The sequence below is a fragment of the Neophocaena asiaeorientalis genome, unplaced genomic scaffold (assembly GCF_003031525.2).
Source record: "Neophocaena asiaeorientalis asiaeorientalis breed wild unplaced genomic scaffold, Neophocaena_asiaeorientalis_V1.1 scaffold230, whole genome shotgun sequence".
Classification (NCBI taxonomy): domain Eukaryota; kingdom Metazoa; phylum Chordata; class Mammalia; order Artiodactyla; family Phocoenidae; genus Neophocaena; species Neophocaena asiaeorientalis.
Genome location: NW_020175186.1, coordinates 10,192,971 through 10,215,174, shown reverse-complemented (window position 1 = coordinate 10,215,174; position 22,204 = coordinate 10,192,971). Strand labels below are relative to the sequence as shown.

At 37.5% G+C, this 22,204-nt stretch overlaps 1 protein-coding gene across 5 annotated transcripts; it reads right to left on the bottom strand.

The window, feature by feature from the left end:
- Nucleotides 1-1,934: 1,934 nt before the first annotated feature.
- On the bottom strand, nucleotides 1,935-21,928 carry ARL14EP (ARF like GTPase 14 effector protein). Of its 5 annotated transcripts, none has more exons than XM_024764624.1 (6): nucleotides 21,818-21,888; nucleotides 14,513-14,578; nucleotides 11,590-11,694; nucleotides 9,105-9,580; nucleotides 7,185-7,312; nucleotides 1,935-5,797 (listed from the first exon to the last, which is right to left on the bottom strand). In XM_024764624.1, the coding sequence occupies exons 4-6, from the start codon at nucleotides 9,528-9,530 to the stop codon at nucleotides 5,569-5,571; spliced, it is 783 nt and encodes a 260-aa protein (XP_024620392.1). In that variant the 5' UTR covers nucleotides 9,531-9,580; nucleotides 11,590-11,694; nucleotides 14,513-14,578; nucleotides 21,818-21,888; the 3' UTR covers nucleotides 1,935-5,568. The 5 variants fall into 5 exon arrangements, with proteins under 5 accessions (XP_024620392.1, XP_024620389.1, XP_024620391.1 ...); XM_024764621.1 differs by having other exon boundaries at nucleotides 14,547-14,578; nucleotides 21,818-21,886; XM_024764623.1 differs by lacking the exon at nucleotides 11,590-11,694 and having other exon boundaries at nucleotides 14,547-14,578; nucleotides 21,818-21,925.
- Between the last annotated feature and the right edge of the window lie 276 nt (nucleotides 21,929-22,204).

The following is a 22,204-nucleotide window of genomic DNA, read 5'->3' as shown; positions in this document are numbered from 1 at the left end:
GAATTACTATGAATTATAAAAATTTAAAATTCCCTTGCATGGTGTGGGGTGACTTTTTAATTGAACTACAGTTGACTTACAATATTGTATTAGTTTCAGGTGTACAGCGAAGTGATTCATTTATACATATATATTCTTTCAGATTCTTTTCCATTATAGGTTATTACAAGATATTGAATATAGTTCCCAGTGTTATTCTTGTTTGCCTATTTTATACATAGTGCTGTGTATCTGTTAATCCCATACTGCAAATTTACCCCTCCCCCACTTCGGTAACCATAAGTTTGTTTTCTGTGTTTGCAGATTCTCTTTTTTTTTTTTTCTGTATGCGGGCCTCTCACTGTTGTGGCCTCTCCTGTTGCGGAGCAACAGGCTCCGGACGCGCAGGCTCAGCGGCCATGGCTCACGGGCTTAGCCGCTCCGCGGTATGTGGGATCTTCCCGGACCGGGGCACGAACCCGCGTCCCCTGCATCGGCAGGCGGACTCTCAACCACTGCGCCACCAGGGAAGCCCTGCAGACTCTCTTTTAATAACTGATCTGATCTCACTATACTAAGCTGAGCTGAAAAACAAGTAAAGTCCAATCCAAATCAAAAGGCTAAATAACCTTTGGGGAAGGCATGAGATTGTTATTTAAAAACCTTAAGGATACCACAATTCACTGAACATCCCTGAATCATTTTACCTCTCTTAATGCCAAAATTAAATTTGTACTTTACCCAGAACCTTGTAGAACCCACTTACATGGTACCAGTACTGCCACTATTTGTAATTTTATCTTATGCCACCAAATAACAAATTTAATTTTTAAAGTAACTGCAATACTACCCTGAAGCCCAAATCATACATTTGGGCTACTAGAATATAAGATAACTGAAACCAAAATTTAATTTGTATTTATCAAATTGGTCAATATAACTGATTGGATGTTGATAACTAAGGGATAATTACAGAGCTAGTATTTACATTATGAATTGTTTCAGGTCTCCTTTTAAAGGCCAAACTCTTCAATCTTGGTTTTAGATAAGTTCTCTCGATAAGGCAAACATCCCATAACTCTGAGCCAAGGCCTGGTTTTACTTTCTTTAAAGTAAAATGTGCCCTTACCTCAAAACGTGCCTCTGAAAAGAACTGAGTAAAGAAAGTATCATCCAGCCTGTTTACAATGAAAATCATGAGCCCAAAACTTCGTGTTTTCATGTATATGTTAGCTGTTAGAAATTGGGAGTACTGGAAGGTTTTGGCCATTTCAGCAATGTTTGCAAACATTTTATTTTTAATAAGTCCACTTATTTTAAAACCATAGTCTAGGAAGATTACAGCAACTTTTTAATAAAACATCTGTTTGCTTGTAGTGATAAAAAATAGGAAAACTGAAGTTTCTAATCATTATTTCACAAAGAAATTATTCCCTCATTTCAAGGGGAAAAAATAAATTTTAATCGTGCCACTTAATAGGGCTGTAATTAAATACTTTCAAATTGTATTTAAAGATGGAGAATTACTAACACAACTGACTTAATAATCTGTTTTATTTGATAAATCTCCCTTATCTTCTGGTAAGATCAGTCAATCCTCTTAACTATGCTGTTACAGATAATCTACAAATTGGGGTATATACTCTACAGAAGTCTATTATACTTTTTAAACTAAGTGTTCAATGAAGTATTTGATGATTTTTAAAAAACAGGTAAAAGCATTATTTTTCACAGTCTCTCCAACTTTATAAAAATAAAAATAAACCCAGAAGTGTCCATGTATATTTTCATATCCTCACTCATATTCTTAAAAATTTGTTGACCGCTGCTGGGCAAGACCTAAGAATGCTAAAAAGAGAAGCCATTCTACTTTGAGAATTTTAAAAAATATCCCACTTCAATGTAACTACCAGTGTTCATAGTTTAATTTATAAGCAAAGAGATTAACCATTAAGTAGCAGCAACAGAGTTTATTTTCATGAAAATACCAGCAGATGTCAGCAAAAACTAAAGCAGTGTCGCATGAATTTGTACAAGGATGCTAAGCTATTTCTAACAGCATAACCATAATGCAAGAAAATCTCTAATTACAAAAGCTCAGTCCATGTAAGACACCTCAGTTTTCTGCATTGCTACTTGACATGTAATTACCTTTTTGGAGGTGGGAGCGGTGGGCCACGGTGGGATTTAGCCTTTTCAGGGTAGCAAGAGCTCTTTTAACGAACTGAACCGTTCTGATTTCGCTTAACAAAACCCACCTACAACATTACATAAAAAACCAAACTACACTTTAGACAGCCATCCTCACTTAAAAAGAAACATCAAATGGTTTACAGAAAATGCCTATTACCCAGGTACTTCAATACGTGTTCAGGGGTTCTGAACGTGGAATATTTATGAGTACTCAAATGCATTTTTCTGGGGAGTTCATAGTTTTCATCAGCTTCTCACAGGGGTCTTTGACCTCCATAAAGTTAAGAACCATGCTGGAACTTACTATAAGTTATATTCTCTGAATAAATCACTCTCTATATGTATATATATGTATGCATGTTTCAAAATACATCTGTTAAAAATTACTTAGTTGAATCCACGCCAGGAAAACAGTTTTAGAATAGACTGTCAGGTTGTAGAGCAGCTTGCTATCTAGAAATAGACATAATATTTTTAAAAATAGAAGAGTCTCATATATAATATTCCAAAGATAAGTAGCTATTTTCTTATACTTGTAAAAGACAAATGGGAAAAAGATCACTGGGATGCCACTCATTTTATTCAAATATATACGTGCATTTTTCACTCTAACATTTGTGACCAACACTGTGGAAGACCAACGTTTGTGGTCTTATGTTAACTTTTCAACCAGGACCCACCTATAGCCAAAGCTACGCGTTTCATACAACTTTTATTTTTGCTTTCAGATTAACAGCATTTTAAAATAATTTAGCCACTTTGAATCATACTTACGCAAAGTACAAAAAGGACCTAGACAATTTCATTGTATTCTATATTACTGTAATTTTATATTAACATAAGTGGACTTGTGATGTAGTTTTTCTGAAACACAGCTTTCATTACAGCCTACTCCAAATCAGATATACCTTTCTCTGTAAACATTTTGCATGCTCACTAAAAGTTTGGTCTCCTAAATAGGCATAATGAACAAATATTTGCAAAATTGTTCAAGAAAGTTTCCCTTAAAAAATTTATCATCTTTGAAAAATAAGAGAAATGTTCTTCTACTAAGGAATGTTGAAATATAACAATTTGAATTTTAAAGTCATTTATTTTGTTGAAAATATGTTCCTGTTTTAAACAAACAAAAAAGCTACGATTTTAACTTGTTCCTACGAAGAGCTTAAGCAATATACTAAGTCATATTTAGAAGCAAAAAAATGATGGCAGTAACTCAACTAAGAAGGTCTAATAACCTAGAAGTTCAGATAAAATTAGGAGCCTGTGTTCGTCTCTTCTGTGATAAAATATTTCCTTAATTCAGGAAAAAAAAGAATCTAGCATCTGATTTAAGTATAGAAAGCCAAAATATTCTTTTTGTCAGTGCTCTGTTGAAACATGTCAGTCAAGGAACTGATAAACTGTATTTCAATAATTGGGTCGGTAAACACTTCTAACTTAAAAATGACATTTTAATTCCATGGTTGAAAATGGCACTCCATCAAAGTAAAACCAGTCATTTTAAACAGATACCAAAAGTATACAGGAGTAAAAATAAACCTCTTTTGGTCAATTAATCAAATTGGCTGTATAAATCTATTTTCAACAGCTAAAAGTATTTCAAGTTGCTAAAAGCTCATTTGATTGAAGTACTATACTTAAGGAAAATAAAAAGCTAGTTTAGAGGCCGTGTCCTAGACAATAAAAAATTTTAGACAGACTGACGGATAGCTGTCTTGAAAAAAAGAGCAGAGAGAAGTTACCACCCACCCCCACCCTCCAAAGGGTACCCATACACATTCCAACTCAAGATTCAATCAATTTCCAAATAATTTATACTCTGTCTCAACCAGTGTTTCTCTACCTTGTTTCATTATTACTCCATTAAGGAGCTGTTTTTAGCCCTTTTAATCCTAGTCAACACCCTATTAAATTGAAATACCACAGATATAATGCATATCTGCTTATATATTGTATGTATATCCATGTTTTATACATAGATTTTTGCCACCAAGCACAAATTTTCACCAAGAACACAGTCTAAGCAATGAAAGGTTTACAGTATTAAAACTTTTTTTAAAAGAATAAGTGGAGAGAAGAAATGATGTATTATAGTACTTAGTTATGTAGATTATTTCCAAAATAGTTCAACTACTTAGCTGTCTCAAAATTAACTTTTCCTGAAGTAGGTACTATTCTCACCTATAGGTAGTCCTTGCCTTGCATGGGCGGTAGTGTGGGACCATAAAAATGGCAATCAAAGTAATCTTAATAATTAATGGGGAAAATTATTATTGTTCTGTGACCTTGAAAAAAATTTGTCAAAATATTAAAAAGTGTCAGTTATAAACATAAAAAAAATGAAAAAATTGTAAAAAAGTATACTTAGTACATTGTAATTTATATTAGAAGCACTGAAAATTAAAGTGTTATTTCATTGTAAAAAACTAATCAGGAGTACTTGCCTTTTTGTCAAGTAATTTATGGTACTGGGTAAGCATCTTTTCTATACCACTGCAAGTTGTCAGACTCCTTTAAGTTTAGATTAGCTTCCACCATTTTATCGTTTGTGCTTTCAATGTTGTGAAATACCTCTGTAATTTCCTTTAATGTGAAGTTTGTTACCATCACTTCCTCTAGGACGTGTTCCTCCTTTTCTCATTTATGATGATAAGTTTGCCTTCACTGAGTTCCTCTAGCTGCATATCTAGAGGCTCTGGAATAGCAGCAGTGTCAATATTCCCATGATCAGTGATTTCTTCTACAACTCTATGTATGTTCAATTCAAGTCACACTTCTAGCATTATCATTTTCATTTCTTCTCTGCACTTTCATCTTTGTTGGCCAATTCTGATTATCCACTTTGTAAAATGTCACATGGGTGGCAGGAGTCAACACAACTCTGTGCTTTGCTGTCTGAGCAAACTGAGTAACAGATGTGCAGTGACCAATCACTTGCAGAATTTGAGAGAAGTAACGTGATTGATCACTGATCTTGAAGCACATCTGTTACTTGCATAGTGATTTGCGGACTTAAGAGCTAGCAAGGAAGTTTGTACTTCATGTAAATACTCACAATTAATATACCATGGTGACTGAAATTTGTGCTGTTAGGCAACTGGCTTATTTAACTAAATCACTGTCATGGAAATTTGTGAACCTGGGAATTGTGCAAATTGAGGACTGCCTATACACTGCTTGTTTACATTGACCCAGACAGGCTTGAAGCTGACTGCTGAGTAATAAATAGTCCATCAAACTTTACATCAAATAATTTACTTTAAAGCACCCTAAAAGCAACATTAGTGCACACTGAGTGCATGTTTGTCACTTGGCAATCAACTTTAAAAGGTACCTTAGAATTTTAGAAATAGAGAAAGGAACTTTAAAGATCCCGTAATTTGATACCACAAATTATCCAGCATGTTTGTTATGAATTATTTCTCCTCCTTCGATTTCAATTTGCTCATATAGCCACTTGCGATCACAGCGGCATTCGGCACCACATTTGGTAGAACCGCAGGCAGGACAAGCATAGAAACATCCTAAGCAGTCTTCATCGAGGCAGTCACACAGGTCCATTCCACTGAAAATCAGGAGACCCTGGCTATCATAGACCTTACTCTTCGCTGGGATCACCTGTCTGTAATACAAAACACAAGGTGTGTTACACCCCACAAATATATTATTTCTGAATATTTAGTTGAAAACAGTTAATGACAAAAACTTAAGGAGATAAAATGTTTTGAATTAGGGATGAAACCCCGCCAAATTGATACATGGCTTACCTAACTCAAAGCTACTCTACAATTGATAGCTAATGAGCTCCTTGTGAGAAGAAGAGACCTCACTGTAAAGTGTTGAAACATATCCAAAGGAATGGACAAGAACTGTGTCTAAAAACAATAATATAATTGTTAAAACTATTTACCCTTTCCTTACCAAAAAACAAAAAAGACTAGGTAATAGTGGTACATTTTATTAGCAGCCAATCTATCTACTGCTTTGTGAACACAGATTTTTATCACAGTATACTATCCAATTGTTTTTTATATTGAAGTTAATCTGTTTCTTGTTCTTTAATGGACTCTAGCAAATCTGGCCTAAAAACACTTACATGATTCAATGGAAAACCTTCACAAATGGAATAAATGGCCTATGTGGAAAATAATTCTGAATGATTACACTAATGTTTCTTTGTTAATTTGCATTTTAGAAATGTTCAGTTTAAAAAGTCATATTCTAAACAATTTAGTTTTCTTGTTCATTCTATTGACTGTACTGTAACTTTCTATTTTAGACATGTAAAAAATAAAAAGTAACCTATATTCTCATAAAATTTATTTTTTAGCTGCCACCTATAAAGCAGAGACATACTGATTATATATCAGTGCTTTCAAACAAGTGAATTATTTTAGCTATAAGAAGTATAGGGTTTCCCTGGTGGGGCAGTGGTTAAGAATCCGCCTGCCAGTGCAAGGGACACGGGTTCGAGCCCTGGTCCCAGAAGATCTCACATGCCACGGAGCAACTAAGCCCATGCGCCACAACTACTGAGCCTGTGCTCTAGAGTCCGCGAGCCACAACTACTGAGTCTGCATGCCACAACTATGGAAGCCCATTCGCCTAGAGCCCTTGCTCTGCAACGAGAAGCCACTGCAATGAGAAACCCGCACACCATAACGAAGAGTAGACCCCGCTCGCCGCAACTAGAGAAAGCCCGCGCACTGCAAAGAAGACCCAACGCAGCCAAAAACAAAACAAAAAGAGAAGTATAATAAGTTTAAAATATTTTAATTATTGTGTCAAAAATGTTATCTTGTTCACTTCATTGATACTTTCTTAGAAATAAATTTTTAGAGTGGAAGGGGATGCCTTAATTTTCTATGAGGCCCTTGGAGGTTCTTACTAATTCCAGATTATCGAATTTAAAATATCTAACCAGAAACATTCAAAACTTAAGAGAAAGATAGGAAAACAATACAGATGTGAAGCAAGTTAACATATACCTTAAATAACACATAGCCTACCTGTCTGAACCAGCAGCTGCACTTTTTGTAAGCCTTCTTTTTTCTCTTTTACCAGTTTCTGGAGCAAATTCAGTTTGCTTTCCTGGGTTTGCAAATTGTAATGACCTCAGAGCTTTAGCAGTTCTTCCCTGAATAAAGGTAAACAAATTATCAACTCAAATCTTAATATCCGACCATACATAAATATTTCACTTAATCTTAATCTAGATTATTCCTTAGCCTGGAAAACAGTCTGGAACTCACAAAAAAGAAAAAAAAAAGGGTTTTAGTGCCCAAGTGCAACAAAATTTATGTTGCAAAATTATGTTGCAAAATTTATGGCCCATGGTCCGGGACCATATTCAAAGTTTACTGGTTAACTTATTTATGATATTTTCATTATCTAATTTTAGTCTCTGGCATATTAGAAGGAGAGGAGGACAGGCACAGTGAAAATGGCAATGGCTGCTGCCAACATGGGAGAGAAGGCAGCAAAACTGCTGTATAACCCACAGCACACAGCACAGGCTCCTAGTAATGATCCTGAGTCCTTAGGAAAAGGTTCGATTACATACATTTTTTGTTTTGTTTTGTTTTTTTTGTTTTTTTGTTTTTTTTTTCGATTACATACATTTTTAAAGCTGAGAAGTAATAAAGTTTCAAGTTCTGTAACAGTATTATAATCCTTTTAAAAAAATTGGTAAAACAAAATTTTGACGGTTAAGAGTTTAACTTCATTATCTGGGGGGAAGAAAGGTTTATGTGATACATTCCACATGAACAATAGATAAATGAAGTGGAGAAGACATCTAAAGTGACAGCAGCAAGTACCTAGTATAAACTGCAAGATAACATTGGGTCCTGTAGATATGTCTTTGAGGGGATAACGAAGGAAAAGCACTACAGGTAATTTAAAATTTTAATTTGGTTTATTAATATAATGAAAAGGAGAAAACTGAGAAAAATATGCCAGCAGAAAGAATTATAAATTGCTTATAAATAGAAAATTTGAGAAGTGCTCCTTTGATGTACCAGTCCTTGTTCTGCACCAGAGACAGCTTTATGAAATCTTAAGTTATTCTGATACGGTTAAATAATTTAAAGGTAACATGTGACTAAGGAAGAGAGTTATAAAATAATTAATGCTTACAATGTAAAAATGTATGCTTTTTGACAGTAGGGAGTCCTAAAATTAGTCTTGACCATACCAAGTAAGAATTGAGAGCTAGAAGCAAAGGAAATTCACAAGCATCTTAAAATCCCAAACAAGAATGGGATAGTGCCAAAGCAGAAAGAAAGGCTGAAATAAGAAACAATTATTTCAAGTCACTTCTTGAAAGTTCCTTTTAAAGCAGCAGTTTTCAAGTCCTTCAGAAAAAAAGGGGACTTCATCCTGCTACATTTCAGGCCCTTGCTGGCTGGCATATCCTACTGAGTTACTTTGGTATCAGAAAAGGAGCTAGGATGGTTAAGTCCTGGCTGTGCCAGAATGTCTTAGCACTAGGAGCTATGGCTTGAAAGTCTTGGGAATATTATGTTATTCTTTTCCTAAGCCAACTTTCTTTACCAAACAATCTGGGTTTACACAAATATTTAGAAACACCATTTATTTTCACCTCCCCAACTTTATATTCACTGCCTGCTAGTTAGTGTACGGTCTTCCCTTGGTATCTGAGGGGGACTGGTTCCAAGATCCGCTGTGGATACCAAAATGCTAGGATGTTCAAGTCCCACAGTTGGCCCTCTGCAACTTTGGATTCAACCAACCACAGATTGTATAGTACTGTATTGACTGAAAAAAATCCACATATAAGTGGACCTGCACAGTTCAAATCTGTGTTGTTCAAGGCTCAACTGTAATAAATAGTGATATAAATGTGATTTCCTTATAATTATAACCCTACATTGTAGAAGTAATGGAGAAAAAATGACTATACATACATCTGAATCAGGTTTTCTTCTCTGCCGGTCTTCAGAATCAACATCCACACTTCCATTGATTATCTGTGTACATTTTGGACAAAGTTTCCAACCAGGTACAAGCTGTCTTCCAAATTTTGCACTCAGAAAAGTGGCATCATCTAAATCAATTACATGTAAATTTTTTTTGGCTAGTTTTTTGTGTATGTTAAATGGGTCACAACATGACTTCTGCAAATCCTCAAATCTGTCGATGTAAATTTTTGCATGATGGAAGCAAATTGTATTGTTTCCAGAAAGTGTCATTCCAGTTCTAAGTTGAAGTAAAAGCATGTCATTTGATGACAATTCTTGCAAAGTCTTGAAACCTGTATGACGAGTATAGTAGGTTTTATGGCACTCATTTGTGGAACGAAGCTGGACTCCAACTGAACATGGATCCATCATTTTTGATTCTAGCAAATTTCCTCTTTTTGATTTTTGTCTAGCAGATCACCCTAGAGAAAACATTAAAGAGTCAGATTTGTGCTGCAAAATTTTTATCTGGGAAACTGAAAAAGCATTTGATAAAATCCAATATCTACATAATAGAAAGAAAACTCTTAGCAAGCAAGGAATAGAAAGACATTTACCAAGATCCTACAAAAACATTATTTTATTTAATTATAAAACATTAGAAGCATTCTCTGTAAAGTTAGAACTACACAAGAATACTTATATCACAGTTTCCATTTAACACCATATTAAAAGGTATTCAATATAAAGATTGAAGAGGAAGAAATAAATATTACTCAAAGATATGACTATCTAAATGGAAAATACAAGAGGTTCAATGGACAAACTATTAGAACCAGTAAGATAATTCAGCAAGCATGCTGGAAACAAAAACATTACAAAGATATCTTATAAGATATATAAATCTTACAAAAGATATGTAAGACACGCGGGCCTCTCACTGTTGTGGCCTCTCCCGTTGCGGAGCAACAGGCTCCGGACGCGCAGGCTCAGTGGCCATGGCTCACGGGCCCAGCCGCTCCGCGGCATGTGGGATCCTCCCACACCGGGGCACGAACCCGTGTCCCCTGCATCGGCAGGCGGACTCTCAACCACTGCGCCACCAGGGAAGCCCGATATGTAAGACTTTTATGGAGAAGGCGATCAAACAGAAAGACAAATGAAACCTTAAATAAATGTAGAAATTAATCATGCCAAGTGTGACTACAGTAAAGATGTCAATTTTCTAGGAATTTATCTATAAATTCAATATGATTCCAATCAAAATTTCACCAGGTATTCCACAACTCCCCCACCCCCTGGGATTTAGCAAGCTGGTCTATATGGAAGAGTAAAGGTTCAAGAAAGCCAAGATAATCTTGAAGGAAAAGAAAACAAAAAAATTATTTACTATAAAGCTATTATAATTAAAAGTGTGTGGTATCAGTATACTATAGACACACAGATCCATGAAAAGATGAGGGCTTGGTGTATGACATGTGGTATTATAAATCAATACCATATGACCCAGCAATCCCACTACTGGGCATATACCCTGAGAAAACCATAATTCAAAAAGAGTCATGTACCAAAATGTTCATTGCAGCTCTATTTACAATAGCCCAGAGATGGAAACAACCTAAGTGTCCATCATCGGATGAATGGATAAAGAAGATGTGGCACATATTAGATAGCTAGTGGGAAGCAGCAGCATAGCACAGGGAGATCAGCTCGGTGCTTTGTGACCGCCTGGAGGGGTGGGAGGGAGGGAGACGCAAGAGGGAAGAGATATGGGAACATATGTGTATGTATAACTGATTCACTTTGTTATAAAGCAGAAACTAACACACCATTGTAAAGCAATTATACTCCAATAAAGATGTAAATAAATAAATGGTTGATAGAATTCAAAAAAAAATAGGTATAACACATTAATGGGAGAAAGATTTAATTAAAGATGCTTGGACAACCAGCTAACCATATGGAAAAAGACAGACTAAAATCTTTTTCTCACAAACATAAGTCAATTCCAGATGTTATTATAAAATAAAACTTGAAAAGAAAAATTGTAAAAATGTTTATAAGAAAACAGAAGACTTTGTGACACTGGGGTAGAGAAGAAATTCTCAAACAAGAAAGGACATATCAAAGAAAAAGATGGACACGTTTGATTTTATGTCCAAATTAAACATTTCTATATAACTCTAAGGAAGGGAAAAGAAGTCACACTGGATAGGTGTTGCTGGGATTATTATTCCAAATATACAAAAAAAACCCTGACTTCTACAAATCAATTAGAAAATGACCACCCATTAGTAAATGAAACAAATATACACAGGCAATTCACAGAGGAAGAGAACAAAACAGCCAACAAATGCAGGTCTTTAACCTCATAGTTATCAGGAGAATGCAAATGAAATACCACTTCTCAAACATTTGTTTGGCAAGATTTTAAGAATCTGGTAACATAGTGAAGGCAAAAGTGTGGCCAATTCTTACATGCTCCTTATACCTTGTAGGAATGTAAACTGCTGCAACTGCTTTAGAGTTTTTGGTAATTTCTTGCAAAACGGAAGAAGTCCACATCCCAGGGCCTTGCATTTTCAGCTCCACGCGTCTGTGCCAGAGAAATGTATGTCCCATGTGAGCATAAGGACTTTGCGCATGATACATACAAAGTCTTTCAGCATCGCTTTTGACAGTGAAAAATTGGAAATAACCCAACGGTAAAGAGTGAGAAATTGTAGGTTACTCAACAGGGACTGCTACAGGACAGTTAAAAATAAACTGCATGGGGGCTTCCCTGGTGGCGCAGTGGTTCAGAGTCCACCTGCCGATGCAGGGGACGCGGGTTCGTGCCCGGGGACGCGGGTTCGTGCCCCGGTCCGGGAAGATCCCACATGCCGCGGAGCGGCTGGGCCCGTGGGCAGCTAGGCCCGTGAGCTGAGCCTGCGCATCCGGAGCCTGTGCTCCGCAACGAGAGAGGCCACAACAGTGAGAGGCCCGCGCACCGCAAAAAAAAACAAAAAAAACCAAAAAAAACCCTGCATGAATTAAATGAGTCAATTTGAATAAATTTCAAAGATAATCACAAGTGAAAAAGCTGCAAAAGAACATATAGTATATCACGTAAAATTTTACATATACAATAGTATGTGTTGTTCCTGGATAAGAACTTGAATACATGCTAAAATATACATTAAGAATAATAGATACCAAGTCTGTGGTATATATACTTCTAAAGAGGAAGGACTTTTTTTTTTTTTTAAGAGAGATTTATAGAAGAAAAGGGTATCTACACAAGTTTTTCATTATTTTCTGTGCTCTGTTTGAAATTTTTCATAACTAAATATTTTTCAAAGCAAATACAAAAATTTAGTTGAATTCGTAAGACAAGTTTTAACAAATACAAGTCACTAGGAAAAAACTGTTGTTGAAAATAGATGTGAACCACTGAAATCTGGGCAGTGGCGAGGTACTGAAAAAGTAAAGGATCCAGAAATCTTGCAAGTGTTTTTATAAGCTTTGCTCCACATTAAAAAAAGGGTTAGAAAGCTTAGATACTTTCTGATATGTTTTCTGCAGAGAGAAACAGTAATCAGTAAAGCCATATACAAAGAAAAGAGTAGTCTCATGTAATAAAAAATGGTGAGTAAATATACATTTCTATGTCTTAAGTTAAAATACAAAATTTAAAAAATTAAAAAACAGAATTTATGGGGGATGAGTAGAGGTCAAGAGTGGGCTGAGCCTGGGAGAAGACACTGGCGTGCCCCTGAAGGCGGGCACCCACCCAGATTTGCACTATAGGTGCCTCTCTTGCCTCACCCTGGTCTGGCCCTGGTTGGGAAATGCAGTGTTACCTGAAGTACCTGGACATGAGGGCTGGCCAGACACGGTCCCCACTGCCACCCCTCCCAAAAAACCCCAGAATTTAAAGTGTTTGAACGTTTTAACTTAAAAAATTTTAAAGTTGATTAAAACGGAGTATATTTTAAATTATATTTTAACCAACTTTTAAAATTTAATTACCAAGTATAGGTCCCAATCACATCAGATGAAAATGCTTGTATAAATCTAATTATTTGTTTTCTTTTAACAGATAAGTGGGTTAAGATAAATTAAGGAATGGAAAAGAAGAAGCCAGAGATACGGTTATAAAACACCACCACCAAACTATGTTGTATTAAACTTCAGCAGATAGTGTCACAAATCTGGCTCTGACCTTCCTTAACAGTCGACTAACAGGAAGGAAATTTGATCAACTATCCCCACAGCACAGTATGGAGACTGCTAATGTCTTATTAATGCCACAGATTCTTTATCTTTGTAGGTAACTGTCACCGATTTGTAGACACTAATGTATAATATGATTTTTTGAATGTAAAACTATTTCTTAGCATTCAAGAAGTTATACCCTGATCATATTTGATAGGAAAAGCATCTTGTGACTTGGAAATGTTATTTTAGAAATTCTATCTGTCCATGGCAATAAAACATTTTTACCCGTTAGGGAGTTTTTTTTTTTCTTTGCTACTAGGGGCTTCTATTCCTTTATTTTCCTTTAATCTTGGCTAAATTACGATGTCATTCACAAGAGTTTATCAGTAGACTCAAGTTATACCGGTGAGGTTGAATCCTTATTTCTAAGTGATCTGATGCTCTTGGAAATTGGGAAGTATGATTAATTCCTACTAAATTAATTTTTCTGGTAAGTATTTGCTTGGACATCTTCCACAATTGCATAAATTCTTTTATTAACCATAAACCACTATGAATCTAGACTCTTAGTTGGAAAGCATAGAGCGGAATTTGTTTTTCCTTCAAGTTAGCCATGACCCTATCAGTCTTTGAAAACATCCCCTTCTGGGTAAACAATGGCTTCTAACCATTTTGAACTCTTGGCGTACTTTTAAGTACATAATGGAGGAACACTTGAATTAAATTGCTGCACAATTATGCTATTTTCTAAGAAGCCATCTCTCAGGTATCACTGTTAGGGTAGAATTATTTACTATTGGAGTTGCCAGATAAAATACAGGATGCTCAGTTAAATTTGAGTTTTTGATAATGCATAAATAATTTTAATTATATCCCAAATATTGCTAAAAAGTAATTTGTTGTTTGTCTGAAATTCAAATTTAGTTGGGCGTCCTGTATTTTTATTTGCTAAATCTGGTGGCCTCATTTACCATGCCTTTTTTTTTTTTTTTTTGCATATTCCAGTAAATAGAGATCTCTTTGGTGCCAGCTTCACATTATCTTCCACCTCTTATTTGCTGCTAAAAGAAAACTGAACTACTTATGAACAAATTACAGGACCTGCTCAGTTAAAAATTAAAGTGCCCCATCTGACAGAAGACAAATCACTAGTTGCAGTACGAAATATATTTTACACATTGCTTAAAGCTCAATGGCATATTGATACCACTAACCTGAGTGAAACCGTCACGGTAAAAGTGTACACACCTGTGTCAAAGCAGTTTTACGTTCAAGCATTGCTTTAAAAAAAAAAAAAAGTCAGGTTAGCTAAAGGAACACAAAATTTCAGGCAGTGATCGTCAGTGGTTACTGCCTGCCTTCTAAAACTTACACCCCTCTGGTTGCTCCTCCCCTGTTGTATCTCCCAGTGTCCCCATTTCTGTTCTCTTCTCTGAAGCTAAAGTTCTGCTATAGAGTTTTTTTTTTTTTTTTTTTTGCGATACGTGGGCCTCTCACTGTTGTGGCCTCTCCTGCCGCGGAGGACTGGCTCCGGACGCACAGGCTCAGCAGCCATGGCTCACGGGTCCAGCCGCTCCGCGGCATGTGGGATCTTCCCGGACCGGGGCACGAACCCGTGTCCCCTGCATCGGCAGGTGTACTCTCAACCACTGCGCCACCAGGGAAGCCCTGCTATAGAGTTTTTTGGATCTGTTTCCGAGCAACTGTTTCTTTTGCTCATTTTGGCCTGTGCTCTGGCAATGTGGCCCATAATTAGTATTTTTTTCCTTCAAGTGATAGTCTAGTAGCTTCATGTTGCTCCCTTCACCTGCAGTACGGTGCCATATTCTCCAGTAATGATTATCTAATATCTTCCTCAATTAATAGTCAGAAATACATTACTATTTACTGTCCATGAACTATTGAATAGTACTAGCATCAGCTGGGAACTTATTATTAAATAGAAAAGAGAAATCTCAGGAAGGCCCCACACTCACTGAATCAGAATTGCATTTAAAAAGGAAATACCCAGGTGATATGTAAGCACAGTACAGTTTGAGATGCACTGCTTTAGATAATTCAATTAAAAACATTAACCAAGCATCTTCTATATTTATAGAGTATATCAAAAAAGAATAAGAAACACACACACACAGACATGTACTTGCCTTCCAGGAAGTCCGACACTTAGGGGAGATTATTTGAGGGGGGGAGGGGGAGTTGTAAATTTCATAAACTAGGTATAGAAAGAAATACCTGCTTCAGTGGAAAACTGCACTGTTAAAGAGTACAACCTTCAGGGTTTTCACATTCCCATTACATGAGAGCTCTGAGTCTTTCATTGCCTTTGAGCTATTTTACAGCTGACAACTGTACAAAACTAACAGCAATGCAAAACAACTCTTGTCTATATTCTTGTAAATTCTGTCTGGTAGAGGTACAATTGATGCCCCTGGCCCACTGTGGAAGAAGACAGTTTTGCCTCTATTTGCTCATTTATTTCAATATTCCTGATCAGTAAATGTGTCAGTTCTTTTGATTGTCATTTGAACTGATTATATAACATCTTACCAGTCCCCTCATTAATAAGGTAAACAAAAACCACGTGTTGCTAATTTTATATCTGTGTGACAGTCATGATTTTACTTCCTTCTCCCTTTTTTGTGGAAAATTATATTTTAAACATAGGAAAAAATTAATTTGCTCCAGCCAAGTCACTTTGATGGAATGAAAAAAAAATCCAGCTTCGTATAGGTTAAGATGAAAACCATGTAACAAACAAAAAGCCCCAAATGTGTTCATTTAGACCTGAGTAATTTAGATTTGTTTTCCACTCCCCCTACCGCCTTAGGAAAATTTCAGATAAAAATGAGACTGGTCTTTAAGTGCTTTCAAACTACACATAGTGATGGAGGATTTTTTAATTCCTGAATGTCAATGAGTATCCTAAGGCCCTCCTGGATAAATGTTTCAATGAATTTTATTTGTACACTTAATTATTTTCCACTTCAAATAGTAAAATGCCTTTTTAACAAGTCAAATTTTACCTGAGACCTGTGCTCCTGGTTCTTGAATAGCCACGAAACGCTCCTACTCCTCTCCATATGGCTTCCATAAGACTTAAGAACATCCCCTTGTTTATCTATGACCAGGACAAAGGACCTCCAAATTCCCATTGTCTCATTTATAAATTTATGAATAATGAGCTGAACTGCTTTTTGAAAATAATCAATTGGAACAAAATGCTTGTTAAACATATTTTAAGTTTCTCTCCTTCCCCTAGGTCCCTGAACTTTGGCCTACCCTCAGCCAGAGCCAGCAAAGGACCCCTCCAGAGAATAGGCTGGCCTCAAGGCAAAACAATCTGGGATCTTCAATCAGACCAAGCAGTTCTGTTTTGGCTTTGTTTACTCATCCCTTGAGAAGCTGGTAAAACTTTTGGTCAGAGAATTCTCTCCACTGCTATAATCCCTTTTCCCCTCTTGCAATAACCCTTTCAATAAAGTCTCTCCTTACTAACTCTGGATTTTATTATTTGACACTTGCTTTTAAAAGTTCTGCATTTTCAATTTTCTCTTGCCTTAGAATCGCCAATACTTTCCTTCAGTACCTAAATAGAGTATGTTTTGTGATTCTAAGATTAACTTCCAATATTTTTATAGCACTCCCAGAAGAGTCGAGAGAGAATGAAATAAATATAGATTTATTAGACCCCTTCTTCTATACCTTAGGTAGTAAACACAGGCATTTGCTCCTCATATATCTGAACACTGACAAGTTAGGGAATAAGCTTTTTTAAAAAACTGAGGTATTACCTGACATAACATTATATTAGTTTCAGGTATACAATGTAATGATATAATATTTGTATATATTGCAAAATGATCACCACAATAAGTCTAGTTAACAACTGTCACCACAGTTACAAATGTTTCTTTTCTGTGATGTGAACTTTTAAGATTTACTCCCTCAGCAACTTTCAAATATGCAGTACAGTATTATTAACTAGTTATCATGTTGGATGTTACATCCCCATTACTTATTTACAACTGGAAGTTTGTACCTTTTGACCCCCTTTTCACCCATTTTGCCCACCCTAACCCCCGACAATGGCAATTACCAATCCGTTCTCTTTATCTATGAGTTCATTTTTTAAACATTATATTTTAAAATTATTTGTTTTTTATAGATTCCATGGAATACCTTTTAAACACTATCTCTTGCTATTCATTACCCAACTCTATGGTACGTAGGCTGGATGCACTGAAGAAGCTGAGTGACCTCATACAAGGCCACGACAGTAGCAAGTTTCCCTAATAACACAAGTTCTAGGACATGATCACAGGCCTCCTATAGGAGTTAGTCAAAGCAGAACCACAACCATCACTTCCACTAACAAAACAAAAGCAGAGGGAGATAGTGGTGCTTGGTTATCACTCTTCAAGTTAGTGGGAAAAAGAGCATTAAGAGGAAATTTAACGAAAAAAAAAATCACTGAATTTTTAGGTCAATTTTTAAGAGTCTTTCCCTTTCAGGAAAAACGTCTTGTTTTTTCGGTATAGGGGTCTTACAATTTGTAAGGTATTTCCCCATTTACCTTTTATTTAATTAAAAAAAAATAACTTCACCCCTATTTTGCAAATCAGCAGTTTCAGTCCTAAGCATGCGCACGCACGCACGCACGCGCGCGCACACACACACACACACACAAATCATGCCTCTGGCAACTGGAAACTTTTTGTGCCCATTATCTTCAAATACTAACTACCTACAGGACACTTGAATGGGTACTAACAGAAGGGTTAAATGGCCAAGTGGGATAGTCTTAAACCTCAAGAAGACCCAGGCCCCATAAGAAAGATAAAGTGAACTTAAAACAAAAATATGGTCCATAGTATTATTTAAAATAAAACATTTGGGAGGTTCCAGTCAAAGATGGTAGTGTAGGAAGACCCTGAACTCATCTCTTCCCACAGATGCGCTGAATTTGTACCTACATACAGATCCATTCCTGCCAAAGAAGAACTGAGGGCTGCAGAACAAGTGATAAGTGATAGAGGGACAAAACAGGGGATGGATAAAAGAGATGGAGGCATGGTATCGATGGGAACCCCAACCCTGACGAGGACCTTCAGTAGGGAGGGATATCACTGAGGGACCTGTACGCAGACTTGCCCACATTAGAGCAGGGCAAAGAAGCAACTGTTTAAAGGACACCTACGCTCTAGATGAAGGAAATCCATTTACTAACCCTCAAGTGTCTGCCAAATGGGCAGAGAACTGCTGAAACTGTCTCTGGGGTCCAAGGTGCCAGAAAGTGCCATTTTTTGTGTGTTCCCCATACACCTTAATAGTGCGGACAGAATCATGGTCCAGGTACTCATGCTGCCCCAGCTACCCCACCCCCCAGCTCCACTTGTCCTGCCAAGGTGGTCTGAGCATGGCAAGCCCTGGGACCGCATCCCTCCCCTGCTCCACTCATGCCTGCTCCAGCTCCAGTCACCCCACTAGGGTGGTCCCAATGTGAACGTGCTCCAGGACACACTGGCCCACACCTGCTCCAGGTCCAACCAGCCTGACAAAGCTGCCTGGCACACACGGTCCATAAAGAGGACACTCCTACCTACACAAAGCCATGTCTTCCAGACTTGGAGAGGTAGATGTTTCACCTAATTAATAGGAAAACAGAGTTAAACAAAAGGAGGAGACAGAGAAATGTGTTCCAAAAAAAAAAGAACAAGATAAAAGTCCAGGAAAAAACCCTAAGGAAATAGAGATAAGTAATTTACCTGATAAAGAGTTCAAAGTAATGGTCATAAAGATGCTTAACAAACTTGGGAGAAAAATGGAGGAACACACTGAGAACTTAAGAGTTAGGATATAAAAGAACCAAACAGAGATGAAGAATACAATAACTGAAATGAAAAATATACTGGGTCAACAATCTAGAAGACAGAATAGTGGAAGTCATCCAAGCAGAAAAGCAAAAAGCAAAAAATTTAAAAGAGCTTAAGGGACCTCAGAGACAACATCAAGCACACTAACATTTGCACTATAGGAGAAGAAGAGAAATAGAAAACATATATGAAGAAGTAACGGCTGAAAACTTCCCTAACCTGGGGAAAGAAACAGATATCCAGGTTCAAGAAGCACAGAGAGTTCCAAACAACATAAACCTAAAGACACACCAAGACAAGCTATAATTGAATCAGCAAAAGTCAAAGATACAGAGTTTCAAAGACAGAAAGAGAAAAACAACTAATCACATACAAAAGAACCCTCACAAAAGAACTCTTGAAAGACTATCAGCCGGTTTTTTAGCAGTAACTTTGCATGATATATTTAAAGTGCAGAAAGGAAAAAACCTGCAACCAAGATTACTCTACCTGGCAAAGACATCATTTAGAATTGAAGGAGAGATTCCCAGACAAGCAAAAACTAAAGAAGGTCATCATCACTAAACCAGTCTTACAAGAAATGTTAAAGATCTTCCTTGAGTAGAAGAGGCCATAACCAGAAATAAGGAAATATATGAAAAAAAAACTGCACTGGTGCAGGCAAATTTATAGTCAAGGCAGTGCATCAGCTGCTTAAAAACAGGTATGAAAGTTAAAAAACAAAGGTAGTAAAATCAACTACAACTACAATTAAGTATTTAAGAGATACACAAAATAAAAAGATGTAAAATATGACATCAAAAACAAAACATGGGGGGAAGAGTAAAATGTGCTTTTAGAGCATTCAAACTTACGCCAAGAATGTTTAAAATAAACTGATATATATATATATATATGTCAATATACATGAATCTCATGGTAACCACAAACCTATAATAGATACACAAAAAACAAAGAGTAAGGAAGCAAACATAACACTGAAAAAAAATCATCAAAACATGAGGGGAGAGACCAAGAGAAGCAAAGAACAGAGAAGAACCACAAAAACAACCAGGAATGAGCAACAAAATGGCAATAAGTACATACCTATCAATAATCACTTTAAATGTAAATAGACTAAATGCTCCAATCAAAAGACATAGGCTGGATGAATGGATTAAAACAATGAGACCCATCTATATACTGCCTACTGCTCACATTTGGCACAATTCAGCAAACCCTTCAGGTCTCCAAACTCCATTTGTGATTTCTCTCTATTCCTATGGTCCTAAACCGTCAAAGAGAACAGAATCCCTTGATTTCAACAACTGAAAGACTGTTTCCAGACTAAGATGAATGAGCAAAGCTCTCTTTATTCTACCTGAATTCTGGATGTGGTCAACACTGTCGAACAGTACTTAATACTAAAACTGTCAAACAGTTGGGTAAATGATTGTGACACTGAACTGTAAGCTATTCTGTTGAAAACACTTCCACCTCTTCCTAGAAAACAAAGTCTGGACTCTTTAGCATGGCATTACTTGTTCAAACGTCACACACTCCAGGTCAAAATAGTCTACTAGCAAAGTTCTTTTATATTTTATGTCTTCATATTGTCTCTTTGCTTGGAAAGCCAGGCAATGCTAACTAATCCTTCAAGACAGTGCCAGCGTCTTCACCTTTCTGCTGTGCCTTACCCAAATACTATTGTTATAGGACCTTCTTCCTCTGTGTTTGAAACTTTTACTCTATTACTTTTCAGCTGTTGGAAGACAGGAGCTATATGGTGTTATTTTCTCTATCACTCAAGGCAAAAGAGTAAATAACTTCAGGGACTTCCCTTTTCATAGCACTCATCACAGGCTTTCTTCTTTGTTAGTTTTTCCCATTATGTATTAAGCTCCGTGAGGGCAAGGAATCACCAGGGTCCTGTTACAGCTGTAACTTCTCTAACTAGCACAATATTGGCACTTAGTAGATAACATCTTTCGAATGAATACATGTTCCTAAACTGCCAGAATCTCACACAAAGAAGGCTGAATCTGCCCAAATCAATGTGACTAGGTGCTCAGGATCCTGCAATTATCCCCACCTCAACCCTGTGCTCATATGCATAACGCCCCTACTTCACGTATGTATCAGAATATTGCAAGCCACCAGATACATCATATGAGCCTCTACCATGTTCACGGTACAGGAATGGAAGAAAGAAGACTATTTATTCGGCATCCGGCCTCAACCAAACAGCTAGGGCTGCGAGGGCTCCGATTTAAAAAATAAAAACCAAATAGCAGAGATATAAGCTGTGGATGGGGCTCTAGGCCGCAAAGCTCTCCTCTAAATAAGACAAGCCTAAATCAAAATTAGCAGGGCTCCAGGTCTCCCTAAGGGTGGCGACGACCCGCGGGGTCAACAGATGCGGTGGTAGAAACCGTACTGGGCCTTGACACAAGGGGCCGCAGATGAACCGGAGGAAACGGGGAACGCTGCAGAGTGGCAGGCTGGCGGAGGCCACAGCTAGCAGCTGAAAATCCCCCTCACGTGTCCGACCTGCTCCCCCTCCTCTCCTGGGGCCCTCCATCACCTGGCCCGGGCCCTCCTCCCACCCAGAGATCGGTCTCCACGCCCCCGACCCACCCCAAAGCCTCCCCCAGCCCTTCCCACCTTTAGCGGGAGCTCTCAATCGCCGGGGTCCGGGCCGCACCCGCAACGTCTCAGCTGGGCCTCGGCAGCCGGCTTCTCAGCTCCGCCCGGCGCTACCAGCGAGAGGGCGGCGAGCCAGGCTAGAGAGTCTCAGCGCTACCATAAAGAGAGGTCTGGGAGAAGCCTAGAGGGGAACGGAGCTTGGCCCACCGCCTCCGGGGCGGACAGGGCGGGGCGGCGTGAATTGGCGAATGAATCCAGGTGAGGCAATGGTTGCTTCAGAGGCTGTCTGGATTTTTTTTTTTTCTTCTGTTGGACGTTAGGGAATTGGGCGGTGTCTGGGGCCACCTTTTACAAGATGCAAATTTGGCTAACTTGGGTTGTGTTCGCGAATCTCTACGCCTGTGC